At 41.1% G+C, this 26,431-nt stretch overlaps 2 protein-coding genes, 1 long non-coding RNA gene and 1 pseudogene across 9 annotated transcripts; all 4 read left to right on the top strand.

Moving 5' to 3' along the window:
* On the top strand, window positions 1-19,331 carry LOC142643457 (putative disease resistance protein RGA4). Of its 7 annotated transcripts, XM_075818096.1 has the most exons (11): window positions 1-3,361; window positions 3,632-3,679; window positions 3,888-3,984; window positions 15,666-15,775; window positions 15,856-15,961; window positions 16,101-16,187; window positions 18,112-18,198; window positions 18,288-18,354; window positions 18,464-18,589; window positions 18,667-18,827; window positions 18,911-19,331. In XM_075818096.1, the coding sequence occupies exon 1, from the start codon at window positions 5-7 to the stop codon at window positions 3,338-3,340; it is 3,336 nt and encodes a 1,111-aa protein (XP_075674211.1). In that variant the 5' UTR covers window positions 1-4; the 3' UTR covers window positions 3,341-3,361; window positions 3,632-3,679; window positions 3,888-3,984; window positions 15,666-15,775; window positions 15,856-15,961; window positions 16,101-16,187; window positions 18,112-18,198; window positions 18,288-18,354; window positions 18,464-18,589; window positions 18,667-18,827; window positions 18,911-19,331. The 7 variants fall into 7 exon arrangements, with proteins under 7 accessions (XP_075674211.1, XP_075674212.1, XP_075674210.1 ...); XM_075818097.1 differs by having other exon boundaries at window positions 15,867-15,961; window positions 18,112-18,354; XM_075818095.1 differs by having other exon boundaries at window positions 18,112-18,354; window positions 18,464-18,584.
* LOC142643946 (allantoate deiminase 1-like) lies at window positions 15,639-19,033 on the top strand. The gene is made up of 8 exons (XM_075818649.1): window positions 15,639-15,775; window positions 15,867-15,927; window positions 16,101-16,187; window positions 17,639-17,755; window positions 18,112-18,354; window positions 18,464-18,589; window positions 18,741-18,827; window positions 18,911-19,033. Exons 1-8 carry the CDS (start codon window positions 15,639-15,641, stop codon window positions 19,031-19,033), a joined length of 981 nt encoding a protein of 326 aa, XP_075674764.1.
* A 2,179-nt stretch (window positions 19,332-21,510) lies between the features above and the next one.
* Window positions 21,511-25,033, top strand: LOC142643945 (putative disease resistance protein RGA4; annotated as a pseudogene).
* Window positions 25,034-25,141: 108 nt separating this feature from the next.
* On the top strand, window positions 25,142-26,340 carry LOC142642382 (uncharacterized). The gene is made up of 2 exons (XR_012845651.1): window positions 25,142-25,262; window positions 25,901-26,340. It is a non-coding gene; the product is annotated as an uncharacterized LOC142642382 (long non-coding RNA).
* Window positions 26,341-26,431: the final 91 nt, after the last annotated feature.

The raw sequence follows: 26,431 nt of genomic DNA, 5'->3' as shown, positions 1-26,431 counted from the left end.
TGCTATGTTTTCTTTCATCCAACAAGAACAAATGGCCGATGCAATCCTGTATGGTGTTGTACAGAAGATCATTGAAAGCTTGGGCTCCTCCACTCTAAAACAGATTGGATCGATCTGGGGTGTCAAAGATGGGCTCAAAAAAATGAACAACACTGTTCTCGCTATTCAAGCTGTACTTAAAGATGCAGAGCAGCAGGTCCAGAACAACCAAGACAAGGACTGGCTCATGAAGCTCAGAGATGCAGCTTTTGATGCGGATGACTTGTTGAGCGAGTTCTCCACTCATGTGTTGCAACAAAAGGCTATGGGGGGTGATAAAATGGCAAATAAGGTACGTGTTTTCTTTTCAAGTTCAAACCAAATGGTTTTTAGTCTTAAGATGGCCTCCAAAATAAAAGCCATGACGGAGAGGCTTAATGATATAGCAAAGGATAGGACCAATATCCAGTTAAAGTCAGTACCTAACCCTTTAGAAATACCGGTTGTGATTAGGGGGAGGGACCAAACTCACTCATTTGTACTTGAAGAAGAGGTCATCGGGAGAGAAGAGGATAAGAAGGCCATCATAAGTCTACTATTGGACTTTGAAGTGGAAGACAATGTTTCATTCATATCTATAGTGGGAATTGGTGGGCTAGGGAAGACCACACTCACCCAATACGTATATAATGATGAGAATGTCAAAACATATTTTGAGTTAAAGATGTGGGTATGTGTCTCTGATGTGTTTGACTTAAAAATAATTGTTGAAAAGATAATTGCATCAGCAACTGATGATAAAAAACCTGAAAACCTTGAAATGGAACAATTGCAAAATAAACTTCGTAGAATTCTCAACCAAAAGAAGTACTTACTTGTATTGGATGATGTTTGGATTGAAGATAAGGAAAGTTGGTGTGGATTGAAAAACTTTTTGATTGGTGGTGCGAAGGGAAGTAAAGTGGTGGTAACTACTAGGACCAAACTAGTTGCAGATATTATTAGCACGATCTCACCATATTTTTTAGAAGGCCTATCAAAGAGTCAATCTTGGTTATTATTGAAGAAAATGGCATTTAAAAAAGATCAAGAGACCGTCAATCCTATCCTTGAAGAAATTGGAATGGAAATTGTAGAAAATTGCAAAGGAGTGCCTCTTGTTATAAAGACTATTGGGAGAGTCTTATACTTCAAAGACACAAAAGAAGAATGGTCATTAATAAAAAATAATGAACTTACAAATGTAACTCAATCAAAGAATGGTGTTTTACTGGTTCTAAAATTGAGTTATGATCATCTTCCATCACATTTGAAGTGTTGTTTTGCATATTGTTCATTGTTTCCCAAAGATTATTTGATTGATAAGTTGACATTGATACAACTATGGATAGCACAAGGATTTATTCAATTACCACAAGAAAACCTACAATTAGAAGATGTTGCCGATGATTACTTCAAGGAGCTACTTTGGAGATCCTTTTTCCAAGTAGAAGTAGATAAAGGCATGACTAGGTGGTTTAAGATGCATGATTTAATTCATGATCTAGCACAATTAATCTCAAAGAGTGAGTGTACCCTGGTAGATATTAATGCAAACAATGTCAATGAAAAAGTTCGTCATCTCTCATTTCCATTTTACAATATTTCATTCTTTAAGGAGAATTTAAGCAAGTTGGTTAAAGCAAACAAGATACGAACATTTTTATTAGCATACAATAAATGGAACTATGATCAGGGGGCAATTGAAGAATCAAGTCTCAAAAAACTTATTTCTAGTTTTAGATACTTGCGTGCATTAGACCTACATGGTTTAAATATGAAGATGTTGCCAAATTCCATAGGTACTTTGAGGCATCTAAAGTACCTTGATCTTTCCTCTAATGATATTGAGGTTCTCCCTAGTTGTATTACTAAATTGGTGAATTTGCAAACATTAAAACTCTCTTGGTGTAAAAAGCTTAGAGAGTTACCGGTAGATATTCAAAAAATGGTCAGCCTCAAGCACCTTGATGTTTCCTCTAATGATATTGAGGTTCTCCCTAGTTCTATTACAAAATTGGTGAATTTGCAAACATTAAAACTTTGTTGGTGTAGAAAGCTTAGGGAGTTACCTGTAGATATTCAAAAAATGATCAGCCTCAAGCACCTTGACCTAGAAGATTGTGAGAATTTGACTCATATGCCATGTGGATTAGGGCAATTGACTTCTCTTCAAACATTATCCTTATTTGTTGTGAGTAAGGGTCCTGTAGGTTCTTCCAAGCATTGTGGTGGGCTAGCGGAATTAAACAAGCTAAATGACTTGAGAGGAAAATTAGAGATTAAAAATTTGGCATGGGTGAAAGATGTCACCTCAGAATTCAAGGCTGCAAATTTGAAGGAGAAGCAACGTCTCAGTGTGTTGATATTAAAGTGGAATCCAGAGGGTGATGATGTTGTAGATGCCAATGATGATGAAAATACCATGGATAGCCTCCAACCACATGAAAGTTTAAAATCTTTGGGAGTGGGCGGGTACATGGGTGTGAGAGTTTCAAGTTGGCTTTCATTCTTAACGAATCTCGTTGAATTAGGTATATACGATTGTAAGAAGTGCCAATATTTGCCACCGTTGTATCAACTCCCAACTCTCCGAGAACTATGTATTCTGAGAATGAATAGTTTGGAGTACATGACAGAGGGGGATATGAATGATGAGATATCTGCTTCACTGGCATCACCATCAACATTTTTCCCATCCCTTAAGGTACTTTGGCTTAATGAATGCCGAAATCTAAAAGGATGGTGGAGGAGTGTGGATAAGGGGAATGAGGCAACAACGACATCAACAATATCATCATCATCATCAACAAATCACTATCACCAGCTCATACCATCATTTCCGTGTCTTTCTTATTTATGGTTGGAGAATTGCCCTAAGATGACTTGCATGCCGCTATTTCCAAATCTTGAAGAAGGGATTTGGTTGAGGAATAGCAGTTGGAAGGCATTGGAAGAGACAATAGAGATGAATAATACAGGAGGAAGGGCTTCTTCATTTCCGTCCTCTTCCTCTTCCTCTTCCACTTCCTCTTCCTCCTCCTTCTCCCCTCCTCTCTCCAAATTAAAGTTTTTGCATTTGAGCTTCATAGAGGAGTTGGAGTCTCTGCCAGAGGAGTTGTTTAAAAACCTAACTTCTCTTGATAGTTTAGAGATTTGGGAGTGTCCCGATTTGACGTCACTTCCCGAAGGGATGAGTCACATCACCTCTTTACAGAGGCTGGAAATCACGGGCTGTCCCCAATTAAAGCAAAGATGCGAGAAGGAAAAAGGAGAGGATTGGGATAAGATTTCTCACGTCCCAAATCTTTACATAAGCTGAACTACTGCATTCGCTTCCTTGGTATGTTCTTTACTCTTATGTGATTTTTTTTTTTTAAACTTATTTTATAATTTTTGTAATTCCAAACGCAAGATTTTCAAAGCACAAGCAAAACCAAAATTAAAAAACTCTATAATTTCTTTTTTCACACACAAAATTAAAAAAAAAAATTTAAAAAAAAAAAAAAAAAAAAAAAAAACAGAACTTTGCGTTATCTTTTTCTCCAATTTCTTTTTCTTCGCCTAGAAACAGCCTGTCTTTCTGAATGTGTGATTGATGCTCAAATTGCAGAAAGAACAAAAGGATTTCAAATGGGAAGATAAGAGCGAAGAAGAAAGCGTAAGTATTATATAAGCAAAACTCTATATATATATATATATATATATATATATATATATATTCTTTGAAACTGGAATTTGGTTAATTTGTTTTCATTTTAGTTGTTTTTATGTCAAAATATGAAATTTTATCTAAATCTTTTCTGGGTTTCATTTAAAAATATACATTTTTTTACTTGTTGGGTTCCATTTTATGGGCATGTTTGCAGTTATGCTTGACGTTTCAGAAGTTGGTACACAAGATTCTTCTAGACAAAAAATGGCTGATTCAAACATGGATGATGAAAAGACAAAAAAGTGGCACCGGTGCGTTTTTTTTTTTTTTTTTCTAAGAATGATAGTGACGTTATTACAAGGTGACGACACATGAAGAAGGTGACGGAAGTTCACTTACATATTGAATGCACGTCAAGAAGCTGACGATAATACGCTGTCCGTCAACTACTGTCATTAACACCTCTTTAGCCTTCATAGCCATGCCCCTTACGCAGCAACGTTAGGGTGACGGATCACGTGGACGAGTCAGGGGTGACGACCTTGACTGTAAGGTCTGGCTGATGTCCTTGGCTGACGGACCACGTTGGCGTACGTAAGCTGACGACAGTATAGGAGTTACGCGTGGGCTGACGACCTTGGCAGGTGAAGGCTGAAGGAATAATCCAACTTTCATTTTTAGCCTATCTGGACCTCTGCTTATGTGAATATAAGGAAAGTCCTTGCGCTACGCGTTCGACTTAGCTAAGGTGATTCCTATAAGGAAAGGGCTCAATACAATAGGCAAAGATCCGCGAATTACTCTTTTAAAAAGGAAAGTACATCTTCACCTGGGCGCAAATTTCGGCCACACACCACAATATATACCCCAAGACCCTCATGACCCAAAGGTACGCACAATTACCTCAACTCTGGCACTCTAGGGTTGTTTAAAAGATTCTAACTTGATCGTCGGAGGGTCTTTGGCCGGCACCACACCGGTGCTCTCTGTCGATCACCTACTTTTTTCCTTCGCAGGTATTGCTTCAAATCGGAAGAGTACTAGCAGCTTACTGTTGATCTTTTAGGCATCATCAGTTGGCGCCGTCTGTGGGAATCGACAAGCATTTAGCCTTGCTCTATTCCTGAGACAAAAAGTTGTATGGTACTCACTCGATCGATGGCAACAGTCAACAACCAAGGCGACGAACCGCATGCCACAGCGCTAGAAAGGCAAGTTCAGACGCTGGCTGCCGCTGTCGAGCGCCTTACTAAACAGAACCACGACTTAGAAGAGCAACTACGGCAGATGACAGCGCACCAAAGTGCGCCGGGGGAGGACAAGGAAGTAGCGAGCCCGGAGGGGAGGAATGCCGTCAGGCCTGAAGGTAGTACTGCACCGACAAGGCTAGAGCGGCCGGAGACAAACCCGCCATCCGCCTCGGACTCCCTGCCACCTCATATCACAGCCGAGATGCAGGAGATGAGGGAGCGCATGGATGCAATGATGAACGCACTTAAGGGACGGGTATCCGGCAATCCGGACGACCTAGTCCATAGAACGGATTCACCATTCACGGCGTTGGTGAACTCATACCCCGTCCCTTCAAAGTTTAAAATGCCCCATGTGGAAAACTATGACGGATCCAAGGACCCGCCGGACCACCCGGAGTCTTTCGAACACTAATGCATCTTCGGGGTGTACCGGACGAAATCATGTGCGGGGCTTTCCTCACCACCTTGAAAGGGCCCGCGAGGGATTGGTACGACGAGGTTGACGCCTAATTCCATCGGCACTTTTAAGGAATTAGGTGCACGGTTGTATCGCACTTCATTGGAAGTCACCGACGCAAGAGGTCTATTGCATGTATACTGGGAATTAAACAACGAGAAGGTGAGACATTAAGGTCTTACATAGCCCGCTTTAACAAGGAATCCCTCTCGATAGACGAGGCAGACGACAAGACACTTGTGGCGGCGTTCATGAACGGGTTACAAGAGGGTAAGTTCTTGTTCTCTCTATGCAAGAACGACCCAAAGACTATGTCCGACGTATACTACAGGGCGACGAAGTATATGAACGCGGAGGATGCCTTGCTGGCCAGGGACGACTACAAACCCAGAAAAAGGGAGAGACAGGAAGATACGAAACCCGATAATGGACAAAAGAGGGGGAGAACCAGAGAGGGACGAGATGATCGACGACCTAAGCCGCCTACAGGAAGGTACACGAACTTCACTCCCCTGAATACGCCCATCGACCAGGTATTGATGCAGATTAAAGACGAGGAAAACTTGGCCTTCCCTGGAAAACTGAAGGGAGATCCCAACAGGAGACCAAGGGATAAATACTGCCGATTTCATCAAGACCACGGCCATGACACCGCCGATTGCTACGACCTGAAACAGCAAATAGAAGCCCTCATTAGGCGAGGGAGGTTACAAAGGTTCGTCACCAAAGAGAGGGCGAACCCGCCGCAAAATCAAGCCCCTCGGCAAGATAATGATCGCCCCAGGCAACCAATAAGAGACATAAGGATGATTGTAGGAGGCACCGCGAGGGCCAGATCTTCCAAGAAAGCCCGAAAGGCATACATCAGAACGATCCAGAATGTCCAGTCGGCAAGTCCTGCGCTTGGAAGGTCACAGATTGGAAATCCCCCCATTGAATTCTCGGAAGCAGACGCCCAGCGCCTTCACCATCCCCACGACGACGCTTTGGTCGTCACCATACGGGCAGGAGACTACAACATACACCGAGTTCTCGTAGACAACGGTAGTTCAGCAGACATCCTTTACTATCCTGCTTTTCAACAGATGCGAATTGAAAGGGAGCGACTAATTCCGGTTAATGCCCCACTCATTGGCTTTGGAGGGGCGAGAGTACATCCACTTGGCACTGTCACTTTAGCGGTAACCGTTGGAGACTACCCACAGCAGGTCACCCGGAACATAACATTCCTGGTAGTCGATTGCTCGTCGGCCTACAATGCCATCATAGGACGTCCAACCCTTAACTCATGGAAAGCCGTAACCTCGACATACCATTTGATGATAAAATTCCCTACTGATCATGGAATTGGAGAATTGAGAGGAGATCAGGAATCCGCACGGGAATGTTACGTGGCCATGATGGAGATGGACAATCACATTCAAGCCATGAACATAGAAGAACGTCGGGTGGCGACAGAGCCCGTCGAGAGGCTCGAAGACGTACATCTCGACGAAGCCTACCCGGAGCGAACAACAAAGGTCGGAACCCTGGCCGACCCGGCGGTACGCCAGAAGCTCGCAACCTTCTTGAAAGAAAACAAAGATGTGTTTGCATGGAGCCACGAAGACATGCCGGGAATCGACCCGTCGGTCATGGTGCACAGGTTGAACGTATCGCCATCTTTTCCGCCCGTCCGACAGAAGAAAAGAACCTTTGCCCAAGAAAGAGACCAAGCAATAGCGGAAGAAGTCCGCAAACTGCAAGAAGCCGAATTTATCAGGGAAGTGTATTACCCCGATTGGTTGGCGAACGTCGTAATGGTCGAAAAGAACAACGGGAAATGGAGGATGTGCGTTGACTTCACAGACTTGAACAAAGCATGCCCCAAAGATAGCTACCCCCTCCCGCGGGTCGACGTCCTGGTGGATTCTACGGCCAAGCATCAGTTGCTAAGCTCCATGGATGCGTTCTCCGGGTATAACCAGATCCGAATGGATGAGGCTGATCAAGAGAAGACTTCGTTCGTAACAAGCCAAGGCCTTTTTTGCTACAAGGTCATGCCCTTCGGCCTGAAAAACGCTGGCGCTACCTATCAGAGGCTCATGAACAAGATGTTTGCACGACAGATTGGAAGGAACGTCCAGGTGTATGTCGACGACATGCTAGTCAAAAGCCAAGAAGAAGAAGCTCATCTGGAGGATCTCAAGGAAACATTCGATACTCTTCGCTCCTACAACATGAAGCTCAACCCAAGCAAGTGTGCCTTTGGGGTGACGGCAGGAAAGTTCTTGGGATACATGGTATCCCAAAGAGGGATCGAGGCCAACCCGGACAAGATTCAGGCCATTATGGGGATGGCCCCTCCTAAAAATATCAAGGAAGTACAAAGCCTCAATGGTAGGATCGCCGCGCTCAGCAGGTTTGTGTCGAAGGCTACAGACAGATGTCTACCCTTTTTCCGAACATTGAAAAAGTCCTTTGAATGGACTGCCGAGTGTCAACAAGCATTCGAAGATTTAAAGGCCTACCTCTCTTCCCCACCATTGCTAAGCCCCTCGCAACCAGGAGAAGAACTGTTCCTCTATCTGGCCGTTTCCCCAGCAGCCGTCAGTGCGGCCCTAATTAGAGAAGACGATAAGGTCCAGCGACCCGTGTACTATGCGAGCAAGGCATTGCACGGCGCAGAAGAGAGATATCCCCCTATGGAGAAACTTGCCTTTGCTTTGGTTACAGCGGCCCGTAAGCTCAAGCCATATTTTCAAGCCCATACAGTAGTCGTCCTAACTGACAAGCCTTTGCGGCGGGCAATGGGCAGCCCCGCGGCTGCCGGACGGATGGCGCTGTGGTCCGTAGAGCTAAGTGAATTTGATATACAATATCGCCCCCGCGTCGCCATCAAGGGACAAGCGGTGGCTGACTTCATTGCTGAGTTCACCAACGCGGAAGGCGAAGAGGAAAAGACTCCCCAATGGGGCATTTTCACTGACGGATCATCCAACAAGAAGGCTGGCGGGGTAGGGGTCGTGCTTAACTCTCCGGAAGGCGACGAGCTAAAATGCATGATTCGCCTCGACTTTCCTACAACTAACAATGAAGCTGAGTATGAAGCCCTGATAGCAGGTCTAGACCTTGCTCAAGTTGTAGGGGCCACGAATGTGGTTGTTTATTGCGACTCCCAAGTCGTCACAAGCCAGGTAAATGGCGAGTACGAGTGCAAGGGTGAAAGAATGAAGAGGTACTGGGAGCAAGCAAAAAAGAGGGTGGACGGACTGCAAGCCAAAATAATCCAAATTCCAAGAGGAGAAAACGAACATGCCGACCGACTTTCCAAAGCCGCATCTGCGGAAACTATGACCCCCATCGACAAGGTACTTTCTTTCATTCAGTCCTCACCATTAATTGACGTTGTCTGCATACAGGAAATTGGTTCCGAAAACACTTGGACCACGCCCTTGATCTCCTACCTAAAAGATGGCACGTTGCCTGATGAAAAGGAGGCCGCCAGGAAGTTGAAGGTCCGGTCTGCACGGTTTGTCTTGATAAAGGACGTTCTCTACAAAAGGGGCTTTTCTCGACCATATCTAAGGTGCGTAGGCCCCGAAGAAGCAGACTATGTGATGAGAGAAGTACACGAGGGGATATGCGGCAACCACTCTGGATCACGGTCGTTGGTACAAAAGCTGATCCGGGCCGGGTACTATTGGCCAACAATGCAAAATGACGCCTGTGTTTATGTGAGAGCTTGCGACAAGTGTCAAAGGTTCAGCAACATCATTCGGCAACCGGCGGAAGAATTGACCCCCATAACTGCCCCATGGCCATTCGCCCAATGGGGGTTGGACATCATGGGACCATTCCCGATGGCAGCAAGGCAGCTGAAGTTCCTCGTCGTCGGCATCGATTACTTCACCAAATGGGTTGAAGCTGAAGCCCTAGCCACAATTACTGAAAAGAACATAAGGGGTTTTGTATGGAGAAACATTGTTTGCAGGTATGGGATTCCAAGAGTCTTAATCTCGGACAACGGTAAACAATTTGACAACGACTCCTTCCGAGCCTTCTGTTCAGAGTTAGGAATCAAGAACCATTATTCTTCCCCAGCCCATCCTCAAGCAAATGGACAAGTAGAAGTCACCAACCGATCCTTGCTTCGAATCATCAAGACTCGGCTCGAGGGGGCAAAGGGCATATGGCCTGAGATGCTACCCAGCGTGTTGTGGGCATACAGAACGACAGTGCGAGCCCCTACAGGAGAAACCCCTTTCCAGCTGACATATGGAAATGAAGCGGTCATTCCAGCCGAGATAGGACTCACAAGTTATAGGGTGGCCAATCACGACGAGGGAAGAAATGATCAAGAGCTTCGTTTACAACTGGATCTAATTGACGAAGTAAGGGCGGTGGCTGAGCAGAGACTCGCACGATACCAGGACCTCGTAAGCAAGCACTACAACTCCCGAGTCAAGCACCGAGACTTCAAAGTCGGAGATCTTGTTTTAAGGAAAGTAATGGGCGCAGCCAGAGATCCCACACAAGGAAAGCTTGGCCCGAACTGGGAGGGACCCTACAAGATCGTATCATGGCGAAGAAAGGGCACCTATCACCTAGAGACTCTTGACGGGCAGAAACTGCGACACCCATGGAACGCCGAGCACCTCAGAAAGTACTACCAGTAGAGGATAGCAAGCAGAACGTTGCTCCTCCTAACCTGTTTACGATCCTTAATTATTTGTCTTAGCTTATTCTTGTCTACAGTATATTTTAAGCCCAAAGGGCTGAAAACTTATCTTTCCTATTTTTGAACAAAATTTTACTTATGCATTCATCATAATAAGAGGAGGTTCATTCAGAAACGACTAAGTGAATTTTTTGAAGAAAACAACAGGTCCTCTACATCTAAATCCACAAAGTGGACGACCTACGTCTAAGTCCACAAAGTGGACGGCCTACATCTAAATCCACAAAGTGGACGACATGCTTATAAGTCCACAAAGTGGAGGACCTACGTCTAAGTCCACAAAGTGGACGGCCTACGTCTAAGTCCACAAAGTGGACGGCCTACATCTAAGTCCACAAAGTGGACGACATACTTATAAGTCCACAAAGTGGACGACATGCTTATAAGTCCACAAAGTGGACGACCTACGTTTAAGTCCACAAAGTGGACGGCCTACGTCTAAGTCCACAAAGTGGACGGCCTACATCTAAGTCCACAAAGTGGACGACATACTTATAAGTCCACAAAGTGGACGACATGCTTATAAGTCCACAAAGTAGACGACCTACATCCAAGTCCACAAAGTGGACGACCTGCTTATAAGTCCACAAAGTGGACGGTCTGCCTCTAAGTCCACAAGGTGGACGATCTACATCTAAGTCCACAAAGTGGACGGCGTCGTAAATAAGTCCACAAAGTGGACAATCTTACACCTAAAATCCACAAAGTGGACGATCCCAATCTAAAGACAACAAGGTGGACGACCTCATTGCTATAAGGCCTTGCCACCAAGCGCATAAGATGTACAAGGGCAATAAAATGCTGATGTGTTCCCTCTTGAGCTCGTCACCTTGCCATGATGAAACAAGGTGACGGTATCATGTTCATAATAACGGTGTTATGTTCAAAGTTAGCTGACGCCGTTAGGAAACTCCCCATGTAAGTGACGGAATGATAAAAACGACCCTGTTTTTATGAAAAAGAAGCTGACGCCGTCATCAATTCAAAAAATTGGATTGAATAAAAATACCGTCACCCTTAAGCTGACGAGTTCATCACGGACAATTTTGACTTCATAAAAAAAAAACACACATGCTTGAAGCATAAAATGGCATTAAAATTAAAATAGGCAATGTCTTTACAAAAGCCCAGAAAAATGGGCGCCAAGTACTACAATTTCGTCTACAGTTCTTCAAAAAATATATTTAAAAAAAAAAAAAAAGCTTCTATCTCATGAGAGGGCGTCAGTGTTGTCCATCATCTTCAACATTGAAAGGCTGGGCACAAGAGAGAGAAGGGCTGACGGCATTTGGGTCGCCATTGTGAGGATTTGGAGTCAGGGTGACGGAGTGATCCGCAGCTGGCTGGGCAAGGACGACGCTGTCGTCTCTCTGATTATTGTCGTCAGCATCTCCATGGACGACGTCGCCTGCAGGGGTTGACGGGATGGACTCATCCATTGAAATCCTTGACAGATCCAAGTCCGGATAGACGGATTTTACTTGCTTCAGGCAGTCCTCAAACCCATCACCGTAGTAGGCAGCGCAAGCGTCTATAAAGGCCGACGAATCTTTGAACTCCGTCACAGCGTCGTTCCTAGCCGTCTCCACCTGGACTAGGATGGATCTCAACTCCTTCTCCGCCGTCACCTTGGCCTCCGTTTCCATCTCCCGTCTGCGGGTCTCCTCCGTCAGCTTTTCCTTATAGTCCCTCAGCTCCGTGCCCAAGATTTTGTTCGCCTCCTTGAACTGCGCCTGACCGTCAGCTAGGTACTTGACGCGCTCGTTCAGACGGGTGATCACCCCTTCCTTGGCAGAGCACCTGCTTGACAGTGCCTTCATGCGAACCATAGCCTGAAAGAAAAAAAAGGGGGCAGGACAACGTCAGGGCATAAAAAGTTGGACGGGCATCAAAATAGAAAGCGAGACTCACCCTGGTAAGGTCAAAAAGGCCTGACGCCTTTATCTCGTCAACGGTCTGCTCGGCACAAAGGTCCATTTCCTCATCCTTCAAAATGGACTCCGTCACCTCTACAGCGTAATCTTTGTGGGTCAGAAGGCGACGAGCAGACCCCTGGGAGACAGGGCCTGACGAGGTCATAGGCCCCTTACCTGCCCCGTGAACGGGCCTGGGAGGCGACGGCCTTCGTGAAGACTTATCCCCAGGGGTTGGGGCAGCTTTCTTCCCCTGACGGTCTTCTCTACCGTCAGGCTTCCTCTTGGCCGCGACCTTCCCGACGGGCCTGTGGGCTGACGGTGGGGTTGACTCGTCCCCAACCTTCTCCTGCTGTCTCTTCTTGGCCGCAGCAGCAGCTCGAATCCGTTGTTTAGCTGACTCCATTTCTGCGAAGTATAAGGGTTAGAAAGAGGCAACGTCAGGATAAAGGCAAGAAGGTAAAAGGCACTTACGACGACGTGAATAAGCGTTCAATTTGCAAGCTTCCTCCGTCGGTTCAGGACCTCCACAATACAAGTGAAGAGTATCTAACGTGATTAGATCCCGACACTTCCTCTCGTCCAATGGAATGGCCGTCACTCGATGAATGAAATCCTCCTGCTCCTCGGTAATACGTGGACGGTTATTAGCTGCAATGAAAAGTGACGGGTTAGGATAGCAAAAGAGTAGACGAGGCAAGAAGAGTCGACGGGATTAACCTGAATCTCTAACGTAAGCCCATGTGTTATCAAAACCATTGGGCATTGATTCCCACTCCTCTTGACGACATACCCAATTTGTCCCTTCTACAAAGAAGTATCTGCCCTTCCACTTCCTATTGGAGTCGGGCATATCTGACACTAACTTCAACTCCTTATCCCTCACTGCAAAATGGTACACTCCTTTGGACGAGGAAATGTGCTGAGGACGATAACACCAAAAGAACTCGTCCAAGGTCAGCTGACGGTTCCCACCACTTAGACTACCCCACAAGACCTCGGCACCAATGAAGGTTCGCCAAGCATTGGGGGCAATCTGGCTGACAGAAATCCCTAGAAAGTTAGCCAGCTGACGGTGTAACGCCGTCAGCGGCAATCTCAGCCCTGCCGCGAACATGGCATCATACATGCCGACGTCCGCGGTTCGTCCTGAGTAGCACCTCTCACCCTCCTCAGGCAGACGGATGGGAATGTCGTCGGGTATTTGGTAACGGGACCGCAAAGTTTTGAAAACATTCTCCGACATCGTCGGGAGAAAATTGTTGACGGACCACTCGGAGGGTAAGATGAAGGGACGGTCATCACCAGAGGATCCCGAGGTGCTCACTGAGGCTTCCTCGTCACGGTCACTCTCACCCCCGTCACTGTAACTTTCCCTTCCACGAACCCCTTGGGCTTCGTCGGCTACCCCTTCTTCATCACCATACACCTCACTTCCTCTAGAACTCTCTACTTCACCGTCAGAAGGAGTTGACGAGTCTCTTTCTGACGACCAGGATAGGCCCTCCGCGGGCTCACGACCTGATGGAAAAACTTCGTCGTAACCCGCTCCGTCGCGGATTGACGATGGATCACTCGGCGTCTCCCTAGACATCTGACTACCTACAAATGACCTACAAATGACGGGTTTTTCTAAGATCCTAGGCAGACGACTTCACTAAAGGGCGTCACTAGAAAAGGTAAAAAGGTAAAGTAAAGAAAACTTACGTGTAGGAGGACGGTCTCAAGAAGGTGACGGTTGCACGATCGACGGTATGGTAAAACTGGCAGTGACGAATTTTTTCTCTCAAGATGAACAAGGCGAAAAAAGTGGAAAAAAGGTAAATAGTGAGATATATATAGGAGAGAGGAGGCGCGAAAGACGAAGCGACACACTCGTCCAGACGCGGAGCCAATCTGCTTGTGACATGTGTCCCACCATTTAATGAACATGGCACAAACCACCATGCAAACACCATTTCCCCAGTGACACCAACTCCATGACCCGTCGCCCATGGCTGACGGGATAATGGAGTGGGGGGCAGCTGATAGTGACGTTATTACAAGGTGACGACACATGAAGAAGGTGACGGAAGTTCACTTACATATTGAATGCACGTCAAGAAGCTGACGACAATACGCTGTCCGTCAACTACTGTCATTAACACCTCTTTAGCCTTCATAGCCATGCCCCTTACGCAGCAACGTTAGGGTGACGGATCACGTGGACGAGTCAGGGGTGACGACCTTGACTGTAAGGTCTGGCTGATGTCCTTGGCTGACGGACCACGTTGGCGTACGTAAGCTGACGACAGTATAGGAGTTACGCGTGGGCTGACGACCTTGGCAGGTGAAGGCTGAAGGAATAATCCAACTTTCATTTTTAGCCTATCTGGACCTCTGCTTATGTGAATATAAGGAAAGTCCTTGCGCTACGCGTTCGACTTAGTTAAGGTGATTCCTATAAGGAAAGGGCTCAATACAATAGGCAAAGATCCGCGAATTACTCTTTTAAAAAGGAAAGTACATCTTCACCTGGGCGCAAATTTCGGCCACACACCACTATATATACCCCAAGACCCTCATGACCCAAAGGTACGCACAATTACCTCAACTCTGGCACTCTAGGGTTGTTTAAAAGATTCTAACTTGATCGTCGGAGGGTCTTTGGCCGGCACCACACCGGTGCTCTCTGTCGATCACCTACTTTTTTCCTTCGCAGGTATTGCTTCAAATCGGGAGAGTACTAGCAGCTTACTGTTGATCTTTTAGGCATCATCAAAGAATATGTTTATGATCCGTGTACTTCTATTAATAACCTCCTCCTGCCCTGTGTGATCAGCTGTAGCATTATTTGGGTTACAACTATGGCTTTTGACTCCTTCAGTGACTAGAACCACTGTTGATACCCCACTTTCAACCTTCTCTTGGTAAACAAGAGTTGGCATGTGAATAAAAATGTTTGAGCTATTGTATCTGTTGGCAAAACTTAAGCTATTGTATCTTTTGGCAAAATTTAAATTTTATAGTTTACAATAATAATATGGGTATAAGGAAATATTTTGAATTATTGAACTAATGAATTAAGGAGAGGCATACTATCTAAGGCAAGATTAATGTTACAGTGTCTTTTAGATAGCATCCAAAGGTACTTCTCCTCTTTTAATGGTACTTTGATTGTCTTGATTGAAATTCAGTGGAAGAAGATTAATCTTTGTCTCTTCAGTAACATCTCGGAAAACCTTTTTATATCTGCCTTTTAACTTGTAGGGAAAATATTTAGGATATGCATTCCATCTTTTGGGTTCCATTGGCTTAAATTATGGTATAGTCTCGTTCATGTGCAAGAGAAGCATGTTACAACGTGGGCAGAGATTTAAAATCCTGCTATTGGTGAAGCAAATAGATTACACGGATGAAATAAAAAGGAAATATATTTTGAGACTCTGAAACATATATGTGAGACCTGATTTCTTGAATACATCAGTTCTTATTTTTGACTCTATTCTCCATCTAGAGCTTTAATTGATGTAGACTCAAATCTTGTCCTGAATTGTTTTTACAGCACTGCAATCTGATTTAGCTGTAAATTTAGATTTGTAATATGTTGGAGGTGGTGGCTATGTAGCAATTCTGATTATAGATGTCAATGAATTTCCTACTATTGCAGCTGATTGCATTTAGTGATGAGGAGGAAGTGAGGTTTCACTCTACTTTCTTGGGCAGTGCTGCTTTAGCTGGTGTTTTACCACTTACAGCCTTGCAGATATCCGACAAGAGGTTTCCTTGAATAACTTTGAGCTTATATCTACTCATGATTCTGTTTATTATCAGTTTATTCATGCATAATCCTTTTTCAGTGGCGTGACAGTGCAAGACGCTCTGAAGGAAAAATCCCTATAAATTACAGAGGAAAACTTGTTACAGCTCAAGTATGACCCAGGGTCTGTCTGGGGTTACATTGAGGTATAACAATCTACACTAGTTATCTTGTAAACAAGGATGTACTGAATATACTCCTCATATTCAGCAATAAATAAAGTTATTTTAGCTTCTAGTATTCTGGGTGTGCACATTCAGTTCTTGTATTGGCTTGATGCTGCAGGTTCACATTGAACAGGGTCCTGTACTAGAATGGCTTGGTTTTCCTCTTGGTGTGGTTAAAGGCATAGCTGGCCAGACAAGACTAAAGGTATATAAAATTCTTCCATTATTTATTTTTTATTTTTTACATAAAAGAGGTTTACTTGTATTTTGCATGATATTGCCATCTAAAATGTTTGCAATTCTCCTATCTGGGTTTTTTTGCATGTTCTCCTTTGTATAACATTATTTTATAAGTTCCTTGGCTTTGTTATGCTTATTTTCGTTTCAGTGTTTGTAAATTTTTAAATCTCACGGAAAGATTGTCATATATACTACCGTCATCCCATTTTATTGGTTTCAAGTTCATTTTGGGATGTCTCAAAATATTGTCTGCATTGATATGTCAATAGACACAACTTGCCCTTGCATTTATTAAAAAGTCAATACCCTTTTTTCCATTAGCTTTATTTGAGCTTAAATTATATAGCATAGTTTTGGAAATTTATACCTTTTTATTAGAAGACAATACATTAAATGATATTCTCATAAAAAATTTGTATTTTCTAGACAAGATCAATAATATGGAATGGAGAAAATGTTGTATGATCGTACAAATTTAAGTGTGCATGTCGATGACTTGCATATGAGTCTGAGCTAAGTGAATTTTATTCTATAATCATTCTAGCTCCCATATCAGTCCTATTCCATGCCAAATCAAAGCCTTTTTTTTGGGTTAGTATATAAACTTGTAGTGATTTTCTTTCTGCCCTATCACCTTCTTGTGATATTTGGTTCTGTTTCTCCACCCTTTTGGCAATATTTAGAGTCCGTTTGGTTAGAGAAGTGGAAAAGTAGAAGGATGGAAAATATTTAGTTTTCTCTCTTGTGTGTTCGGTTGGAGAGGCCGAAAAGTGGGAGGGTCGAAAACTCTTTTATTTGGTTGGAGAGAAAAATGGAAGGATGGAAAATGTAATTTATATAAATTGACTATTATATCCTTATTATATAATATGTAAGAAATAAATCTATTTATACTCATTACATAATATAAAATTTATCACATTATATATATAAAGTTATATTATTATAATGTAAAAATTATAATAGTATACATATAAATTTAATTGGGCAAAGGATTTTGTAACCAGTAAAAAGGTGGTAACAAAATTAGGTCATGTTAAAAAAAAAAAAAAAGAGAGAGAGAGAGAGAGAGGAGAACGTTGAAAAAAAATAAGTGGGAAGAGGGCATTTTTGTAAAAGTGCTACTATAGCACTTTACTCCCTAGATTTTCCTCCCGATTTGGGAGGAAAAAAAATGTGGGCCCGGAGAGAAAACTTCTCTCGGGTTTTCTCTCATTCCCATTTTCCTTCCCCAAACGAACAATGAAAAATAGCATTTTTACCCTACTTTCCTCTCTCTATTTTTCATCCTCCCTATTTTCACTCTAAATGGACAGACCTTAGTGAATTTTCTTGAGTGCAGCCCATATAACAACATGAAGGAGTATACCAATAGTTATTCATCACTTGTAGGCTCATTATAATCTTGTTATTCAGAACTTTCCTGCAGTTGTACAGTACCATTGTTCCAATTCTTTACAACAGACAGATTTGATTTTGGTGAGAGGTTTACTGTGCCTTAATTATTTTGAGTATGAGTTTCGCCAAGCACATGTAAGAATTGGAGTGCCAAATGGAAACTTTCTTTACCAGCTCAGGATTTTATACCAGAACATGGTCTTGTAAGGTCTATCCAAAATACACGAAACTACAAACTCTAGTTTGTTATACAAATTGAGATATAAAGAAAGCAATGAAGAGGAAGCATAGTGTCTCCTTTTCGGAATTTTAACAAAACACCTAGGATAGGCTAAAGTTAATTTTTGTATGGAATTTTCAACTCAACACATTTCTACCTGGAGCATGTAAAGATAAATGTAAATCAATGATAATATGCAGATGCTGATCTTATATCAAAATTGATATGATCTTTGTTTGTTGATGTTTTTGTTTCACATATATAATTGCAGGTTACAGTGAAAGGTTCACAGGGGCATGCCGGAATTGTTCCTATGTCTATGCGTCAGGATCCTATGGCTGCTGCTGCTGAATTAATGGTACTGTTGGAAAGTATCTGTAAAAAACCTAAAGATTTTCTATCTTATGATGGTCATTGCAATGATATATCACTGGAATCACTTTCCAGTTCTCTAGTCTGTACTGTTGGAGAGATATCAACATGGCCAAGTGCAAGTAATGACATTCCAGGCCAGGTAAGAACCTTTATCTATGACTATGCTGATCTCGATAACAAAGCCCAAATTGGGATACCTTGTTGTTTATTGATTATGTCTGAATTCACAATGGACTTGTTGGAAAAAGGTGACATTCACTGTGGATTTACGAGCAATTGATGGCATGGGACGTGAAGCTGTTATCTATGAATTATCTAATCAGATGTATAAAATATGTGAGAGGCATTCTGTTTCATGTATCATCAATCGTAAGGTCTGGGACTTCATCTCATTATGCATTTCTTTTGTAACCCTCATAATCAATAACCTGGTTCGCTGTGGACATTTCAGCATGATGCGAATGCAATGGTTTGTGATTCTGAATTGAGTTCTCAGCTGAAGTCTGTGGCTTACTCTGCACTCAGGAAATGGCCGGTGACATTCAAGATGAAACACCTACCTTAATGAGTGGTGCAGGACATGATGCAATGGCCATGTCTCATTTAACAAAGGTTTGTCCTGTTTTGCTTCATCGTCGACTTTTAGGAGGTGATATTTCCTGTTATATGATAATAATCTACAAAAACTTGAACAGGTTGGAATGTTGTTTGTCCAGTGTCGTGGAGGTGTAAGTCATTCCCCTGCAGAGCATGTCTTGGACGAAGATGTTTGGGCTGCTGGTTTGGCAATCTTGGCGTTTCTGGAGACCCAATTGTAAATTTAGAACATTTGTTGTCATTAGTGTACAGAAGAGCAGTCATAATCTCATCAACAACGATTCAATAACTAATCCATGATCCATAAGATGAAGATCAGTGTTAAGTTCTTAGCAATTCAGAAATGGATGAAAAGAAGAATGAAAATGAGAAAGGAAGTGAGAGTTACTTCGAGGGTAACCACCTCTTGAGCAATAGGGAGAACTTGTGAAGAATAGAAAGAACAAGCTTGGTTAATTTTCTGGAAATCCTTCATTCTTAGTCCTCTAATATACAATTATCCCTCCACAACTCTTAACATTTCCTCTTTAAAGAGCACTAACTAACTAATTGAAACTCTGACATCAGTATAACTAACTGACATCAGCATCAGCTTGTCTAACTAACTAAACCAACACATCAGAAGTACTAACATACATTGCAATACATGTTAACCTTCTTTACATCACATTTGGATTCCTAACAATCAGTATGAACTAGAATTAGAGAAAGATACTAATGCTATAACATAAGAAGACAAAGATGGTATTTAAAACACAAGCATAACAATCCAACAAACAAAATGGATTTTGAATGGTTTATAAGTATCAAAATATTATGTAACGATTCAAGGAAAAGTGTTAGCTATATTTGTGTTTAGGGCTGAGAACGAATCATTTTCAGGCTCGGCCTGCACCTCAACCTGATAAAACTCAAACTTGTACTTTTTAACTGGCCCAAAAGTTCAGTTTAATGGGCAGGTCAGTCAGGTCTCGGGTTAGGTTGCAGGTCCCTTCCTCTTTCTTTCTTTCTTTTTTTTTTTTCTTTTTTTTGGGTGTGTGTGTGTTTTTGTGTGGGAGGGGGTTCTTTTGGACTTTGTATTCTTTCTATTTAAAATTAGGGTAAATTGTAAATTACACCTCTAAAGTTTAGGCTGTTTGCAAATTACACTCCTAAATTTGCAAATTATACCCCTAAAATTATTCAAGCCCAACAATTTGTTAACTAGTATTTAAAAAAGAAAAAACAAATTAGATTGGGTGAGACGGATTTAAAGCAATATTGACCCGAAACCTAAATAAGACCCACTTATTTGAACCAAACTCAGCCCAAACATCCAACTAACTCTTCGAGTTGGGTGGGTCCTTGCTTACCACCTATATGCGTTATACCTCAAAGGGATTAGTCAAAATTGAGGATTTTTGTAATTGTTAATAAAACTCAGATTTACCAAGTAAATGCCCGATATGAGACTCATCACACACCCACACAACGCACACTTAGACAATATCCAAATTAGATTTGTGGGGTCACATATTTAGACACACTTGTTATTGAAAGGGTATGGGTAAATGCATAAACTGAAAAAAATAATAATAATAAATAAATGATAACAGACCTCCTCATCACTTGCTCGAGTGAGCCCAGACACAAGTGGTCTAATGGTTTCATTTGATTTACCAGTTAATTAAAAAGTCAAGAGCCTAAGCTCACTACAGGAGCCCAGGCCCATGACAGATCAACCCAAACGCAAGGCCTAGTAAACTTAATTGGGAAATCACATGGTTTAGTGCCAGGCCCAAGATATGGACCGCATCAGTTTGAAAACCAAGCATAAAGCAAAGCCTTTTTTTTAATTGAGAATTATTCTTTTAGAGAATCATGCTACTTATAAAGATCAAAGTTACATGGCAAAGGAAACGAAGGCACATCTTTTTCCTAATTTTCTTCAACTATGCTCCAAGTCCTTTACAGTTCTTTAAAGTTTAAACCAAGACATGTTTGGTAAACTATAATATGCGTTGTAACGTAATAGCTATTCCTAAGGTTTAGTTATTCTTTAGCTTGGTTATGTTTTTATTATAAAGAATAGTCATTACTTATGAATAGCTATTTTTCAAAATAAAGAATAACAATTCATCTTTAAGAGGTTGTATTAGCTATTCCTTAGTAAGTGCAATAATTTTAAAACTTAATATATTTCCAAATAAACAAGCTTTCCATATACATCTAACAATTATAAAAATAAAAAATCATAAAAAAATAACACATATCTCTCTTAAATTTAAAAATAACAATTTTTAAGGAGATATAATTGTATGAGTAAGATATTTCCTAAAATAAATGTTAAGTTTCATTCTAATGTTATAACTTGCAACCAAACTAATAAATAAGTTTAGTTATTACACTACAACATACTTTATTACTAGTAATAAAGATTACAATTCCTATTGTAATCTTTATTCAGTGTACCAAACATTACCCAAGTCTCTCACAAACAACCGTTCAATTCAACTCTATACGCCTATATTTGCGAAACTAATAGTCACAACCATTACCAAATCTTTATAATCTATTTCTTTATTCTTCACGCAGACTCGCCATTGTAAAGGAAAAATATATTAAAAAAACTAGTCAACATCTCCATAGTATCAACTTTAATATTCCTTCTCCCACATTTCATCCTTGCTTTCAGCTTTCTTGTCTTTCTTCTAGTGTTTTCTTTCATCCACAAAGAGAAATGGCAGATGCAATCCTTTATGGCTTTGCGAGGACAATCATCAAAAGGTTGGGTTCCTCGACCTTCCAAAATGAGCTCGAAAAAATGTCAAACACAGTTTTCGCTATCCAAGTTGTTTGTGAGGATGCAGAGGAGAGATGCAGGTCAATAATCGTCAAGTCAAGGACTGGCTCATGAAGCTCAGAGATGCAGATTTCGATGCGGATGACTTGTTGAGTGAGTTCTCCACTCATGTATTGTGGCAAAGCGTGATGGATGGTACTAAAATGACAAGGAAGGTACGCATTTTCTTTTCGAGTTCAAACCAACTTGCTTTTGGTCTTAAGATGGCTCACAAAATTAAGGCTTTGAGAGAGAGACTTAATGATATAGCAAATGATAGAAACAACTTCCAGTTGATAGGTCGTCCTTTAGAGACACGGGTTGTGACTAGGGGTAGGGACCAAACCCACTCATTGGTAACCAAAGAAGAAGTTATTGGGAGAGAAGAGGATAAGAAGGCCATCATTAATTTGTTATTGAACTTTGATGTGGAAGAGAACGTTTTGTTCATATCCATAGTGGGAATCGGTGGCGTGGGGAAGACCACACTCACCCAATATGTGTACAATGATGAGAATGTCAATCAAAGAATGGTGTTTTACCAATTCTAAAATTGAATTATGATTGGCAAATATTAGCATTGATATACCATGTTGAATATGCTATTATGGATGCGGAAGCGAAAGCATAAAGTATAGAACACAATAACACAAGAGGATTACATGATTCAGCCTAATGGCCTACATTCACGGAGGAAACCCTAAAGGGCTACATCAATAATATATTAGAGTGTAGAACAAATCCTATGTTACAATGAACCATAACATGTGTATATATAGTAGACTAAACCCTAAACTAATAGACTTCTAGTACAAGTAGGAAACTTGGCTTGCACACAAAGTAGAATTAGGCTTGGGCTTATGCTAATGGGCTATATATCTCTAACACCCCCTCTCAAACTCAAGATGGAAACTTGATGAAATCTTGAGATTTGATTAGGTTGAAAAGATCCATTGAATGAAGTTTGGCTCTGTGACGGTGGGTTGAGAAAGACAATGGTCTTGCAGTGTTGATGCGACTTCTAATGGTGACATGACTATACCGGAGAATTTTGACGGCAGCAGTAGAAAACCAAAGAAGATGAACGCAGCGAAGAAACACCGAGGAAGACAAAGATTGCTCTTAATACACCGTAAGGACAGAAAACCATGGCCATAGGAAGGCAGCTCTGATACCATGTTAAATATTAGCATTGATATACCATGTTGAATATGCTATTATGGATGCGGAAGCGAAAGCATAAAGTATAGAACACAATAACACAAGAGGATTACATGATTCAGCCTAATGGTCTACATTCACGGAAGAAACCTTAAAGGGCTACATCAATAATATATTAGAGTGTATAACAAATCCTATATTACAATGAACCATAACATGTGTATATATAGTAGACTAAACCCTAAACTAATAGACTTCTAGTACAAATAGGAAACTTGGCTTGCACACAAAGTAGAATTAGGCTTGGGCTTATGCTAATGGGCTATATATCTCTAACAATGATCATCTTTCATCACATTTGAAGTGTTGTTTTGCATATTGTTCATTGTTTCCTAAAGATTATTTGATTGATAAGCTAACATTGATACAACTATGGATAGCACAGGGCTTTATTCAATCACCAAAGGAAAACTTACAATTAGAGGGTGCTGCTAACGAGTACTTCATGGATCTACTTTGGAGATCTTTTTTCCAAGAAGCAGAGGAAGATGAAGGCATGAATGTGAAGTTTAAAATGCATGATTTAATCCATGATCTTGCACAATTAGTATCAAGGATTGAATGTGCATTGGTTGATTCTAATGCAAAAAATGTCAATGAAAAAGTTCGTCATCTATCTTTTCCATATTACAAGGTTTCATTCTTTGTGGAGAATTTAAGCACATTGATTAAAGCAAATAAGATATGAACATTCATTTTGGCATACCATAATTGGAACTATGATCAGGGAACAAAGGAAGAATCAACTCTGAAAACACTTATTTCTAGTTTTAGATATTTACATGCATTAGACCTACATAGTTTAAAATTGAAGACATTGCCTAATATCATAGGTAATTTAATGTATTTGAAGTACCTGGACTTTTCCTTAAATGATCTTGAGGTTCTTCCTGGTTTTATTACTAAATTGGTGAATTTGCAAACACTAAAGCTCTCCATGTGTGAAAACCTTAAGGAGTTACCAATAGACATTAAAAAATTGGTCAATCTTAAGCACCTTGACATAAGTGGTTGTGAGAATTTGACTCATATGCCAAGTGGATTAGGGCAATTGACTTCTCTTCAAGCATTAACCTTATTTTTCATGAGTAAGGTCCCTATAGGTTCTTCAAAGCATTGCGATGGACTAGTAGAATTGAACAAGCTAAACAACCTGAGAGGAAACTTAGAGATTAGAAATTTGGCATCACCTCGGAATTTAGGGCTGCAAATTTGAAAGAGAAAGAACATCTCAGTGAGTTGGAATTAAGATGGAATCCAGAGGGTGATGATGATGTAGATGCCCATGATGATGAAAATTCCATTCAACCACATCAAAATCTAAAATCTTTGGTATCAAATGGGTACAAGGGTGTGAGATTTTCAAGTTGGCTTTCTTTACTCACAAATCTTGTTAAATTATTTATATCCAATTGTAAGAAGTGTCAATATTTGCCACCGTTATATCAACTCCCATATCTCCAAAAACTAATTATTGATGAAATGGATGGTTTGGAGTACATGACAGACCGAGATATCACTGATGAGATCTTTGCTTCACTAGCATCACCGTCAAAGTTTTTCCCATCCCTTCTAACGCTCAAACTTTATAATTGCCCTAATCTAAAAGGATGGTGGAGGACAGATATTGTGGATAATGGCAATGCAGCAATGACAACATCAACATCATCAAGTAATCACCATCAGCAACACATAACCTTGCCATCCTTTCCGCATCTTTCTTATTTTTGTTTATGGGGTTGCTTGAAGATGACTTGCATGCCGCTATTTCCAAATCTTGAAGGACTTGATTTGACAAGGACCAGCTTTAAGCCATTGCAACAGACAATTGCGATGACGATGAATACAACAGGAGGGGCTTCTTCATTTCCATCATCTTCCTCTTCCTCCTCCGCCTCTCCAAATTAAAGCAATTGCGTTTGTGGATGATGCAAGACTTGGAGTCTCTGCCAGTGGAGTGGTCTAAAAATCTAACTTCTCTTGAGGAATTAGAGTTTCTAGGTTGTCTCAATTTGATGTCACTTCCCGAAAGATGAGCCACCTCACCTCTTTACACATTATGGAAATCTTCAAATATCCCCCACATAGAGCAAAGATACCATAAGGAAATTGAAGAGGATTGGACAAATATTTCTCACGTCCCAAAACTTTCCATACGTTGAAAAGGTGCTTAATTTGAGATAAGTTCAACTACAGAATACGCGTCCTTGGTACGTTCTTTAGTGTGTCATTTCTCAATTTTATATATATAAAATAAAAACTTCTTGATTTTCTCCAACTATGATATTTTGGGCAATTTATTTAGAATTCCAGATGCATAATTTTCAAAGAACAATATGAGTTACCAAATGGGAACCAAGCGAAATAGGGGAGGATGGCCCAAAATTGCTTACATCCTCGAGTTACAGGTAATCTTCTCCCTTATTCCAATACCATATTTTCACAAGTTTACAATTTTTAGCTTCAATATAGCTTTTACACACCTAAAGAAATACCTTCCATTCGTTTTGATTCTTAAGATTTGAAATCTTTGCTTTGTCCTGCATAACATAACTTTGAAAAAACACAAACTCCAGCAAATCCAACGTTTCCACTAATTCCCAACTTTCAAATTCTGTAATTTCTCAAGGTAATTTCTCAAAGCTAAAGCGCAAAAATTAAAATATTCAAACTTTTTTATTCTGGTCTTCAGGGCAATTGAAGCCTAGAAAAAGCATGGCCTTATTATCCGGGTATTTGAATGTGTGGTACTTCCCATTCGTCTGGTAATACTAATATCTTTTATGATAAAAATTGCGAGTTTATCATCTCAATCCTTATCTTGTAATATCTTTCCTAAGAATCACATTGTGAATCCTTATCCAGTTATACCCATTTGCAGAGTTAGTTAATCAGATATGACTTTGAGTCTTCAATCATTCATGCAAGATACTCCAAATATTACAAGTTCCATAATCTACATTATCTTATCTTATTTCTCTCTCTCTCTCTCTCTCTCTCTCTCTCTCTCTCTCTCTCTCTAAATTCTAAAAATTTTGTTTGGTAGAATGGTGAGGAAGAGAAAGGCTGAGTAGTATTTGGCTAACTCTGGTATTCCATCTACAAATGCGGTTGGCAGCATCAAAGAAAGCTGCCATTGTCGATAAAGTGGAGTTCAGACATGGAAAGCAAGCCCTCGCTGCTGGATTTACTTGGTTGGCTGACAATCAATTCTGACACCTTTAGTTGACACTCACTTGATGCATATTTAATCACCAAACATTTATCGAAATACTTCATAGGCAATTAGGGTCCTTTGACTACATCATAAGCAAAGGGTAATAACTGTGCAGATATGCATATCATTATTTAGTTTATAGAATTTTTCTTCTTTAAAAAAAAAAAAAAATTAGATAACTAAAGTTGTTAATTTATTCTCTATCTTCTAAGATCTGTATTTACTATGCTTGTGATGTCTTAAAATGCAACAGCACTTGTTTTTCCTTTCTTGCCATGTGTGTGAGTCTAGAAGTTGCATTAATTGGGCATTCATATTCATTGACCAATGTAGATGCAGATCATGCAATTCATCTATAAG

Source organism: Castanea sativa, chromosome 7 (genome assembly GCF_040712315.1).
Source record: "Castanea sativa cultivar Marrone di Chiusa Pesio chromosome 7, ASM4071231v1".
Classification (NCBI taxonomy): Eukaryota; Viridiplantae; Streptophyta; class Magnoliopsida; order Fagales; family Fagaceae; genus Castanea; species Castanea sativa.
Note: the sequence above shows the minus strand (reverse complement) of the source record. Positions and strands in the feature narration are given on the sequence as shown.

Excerpts from the sequence above, each read along its gene's own strand:
- LOC142643457 (XM_075818097.1), top strand. The coding sequence starts at position 5 with ATGTTTTCTTTCATCCAACAAGAACAAATGGCCGATGCAATCCTGTAT.
- LOC142643946 (XM_075818649.1), top strand. The coding sequence starts at position 15,639 with ATGTCAATGAATTTCCTACTATTGCAGCTGATTGCATTTAGTGATGAG. Across the intron at positions 16,188-17,638 it reads CTGGCCAGACAAGACTAAAG|AACTTTCCTGCAGTTGTACA; the intron begins GTATATAAAATT and ends CTTGTTATTCAG. Across the intron at positions 18,355-18,463 it reads GTAATGACATTCCAGGCCAG|GTGACATTCACTGTGGATTT; the intron begins GTAAGAACCTTT and ends TGTTGGAAAAAG.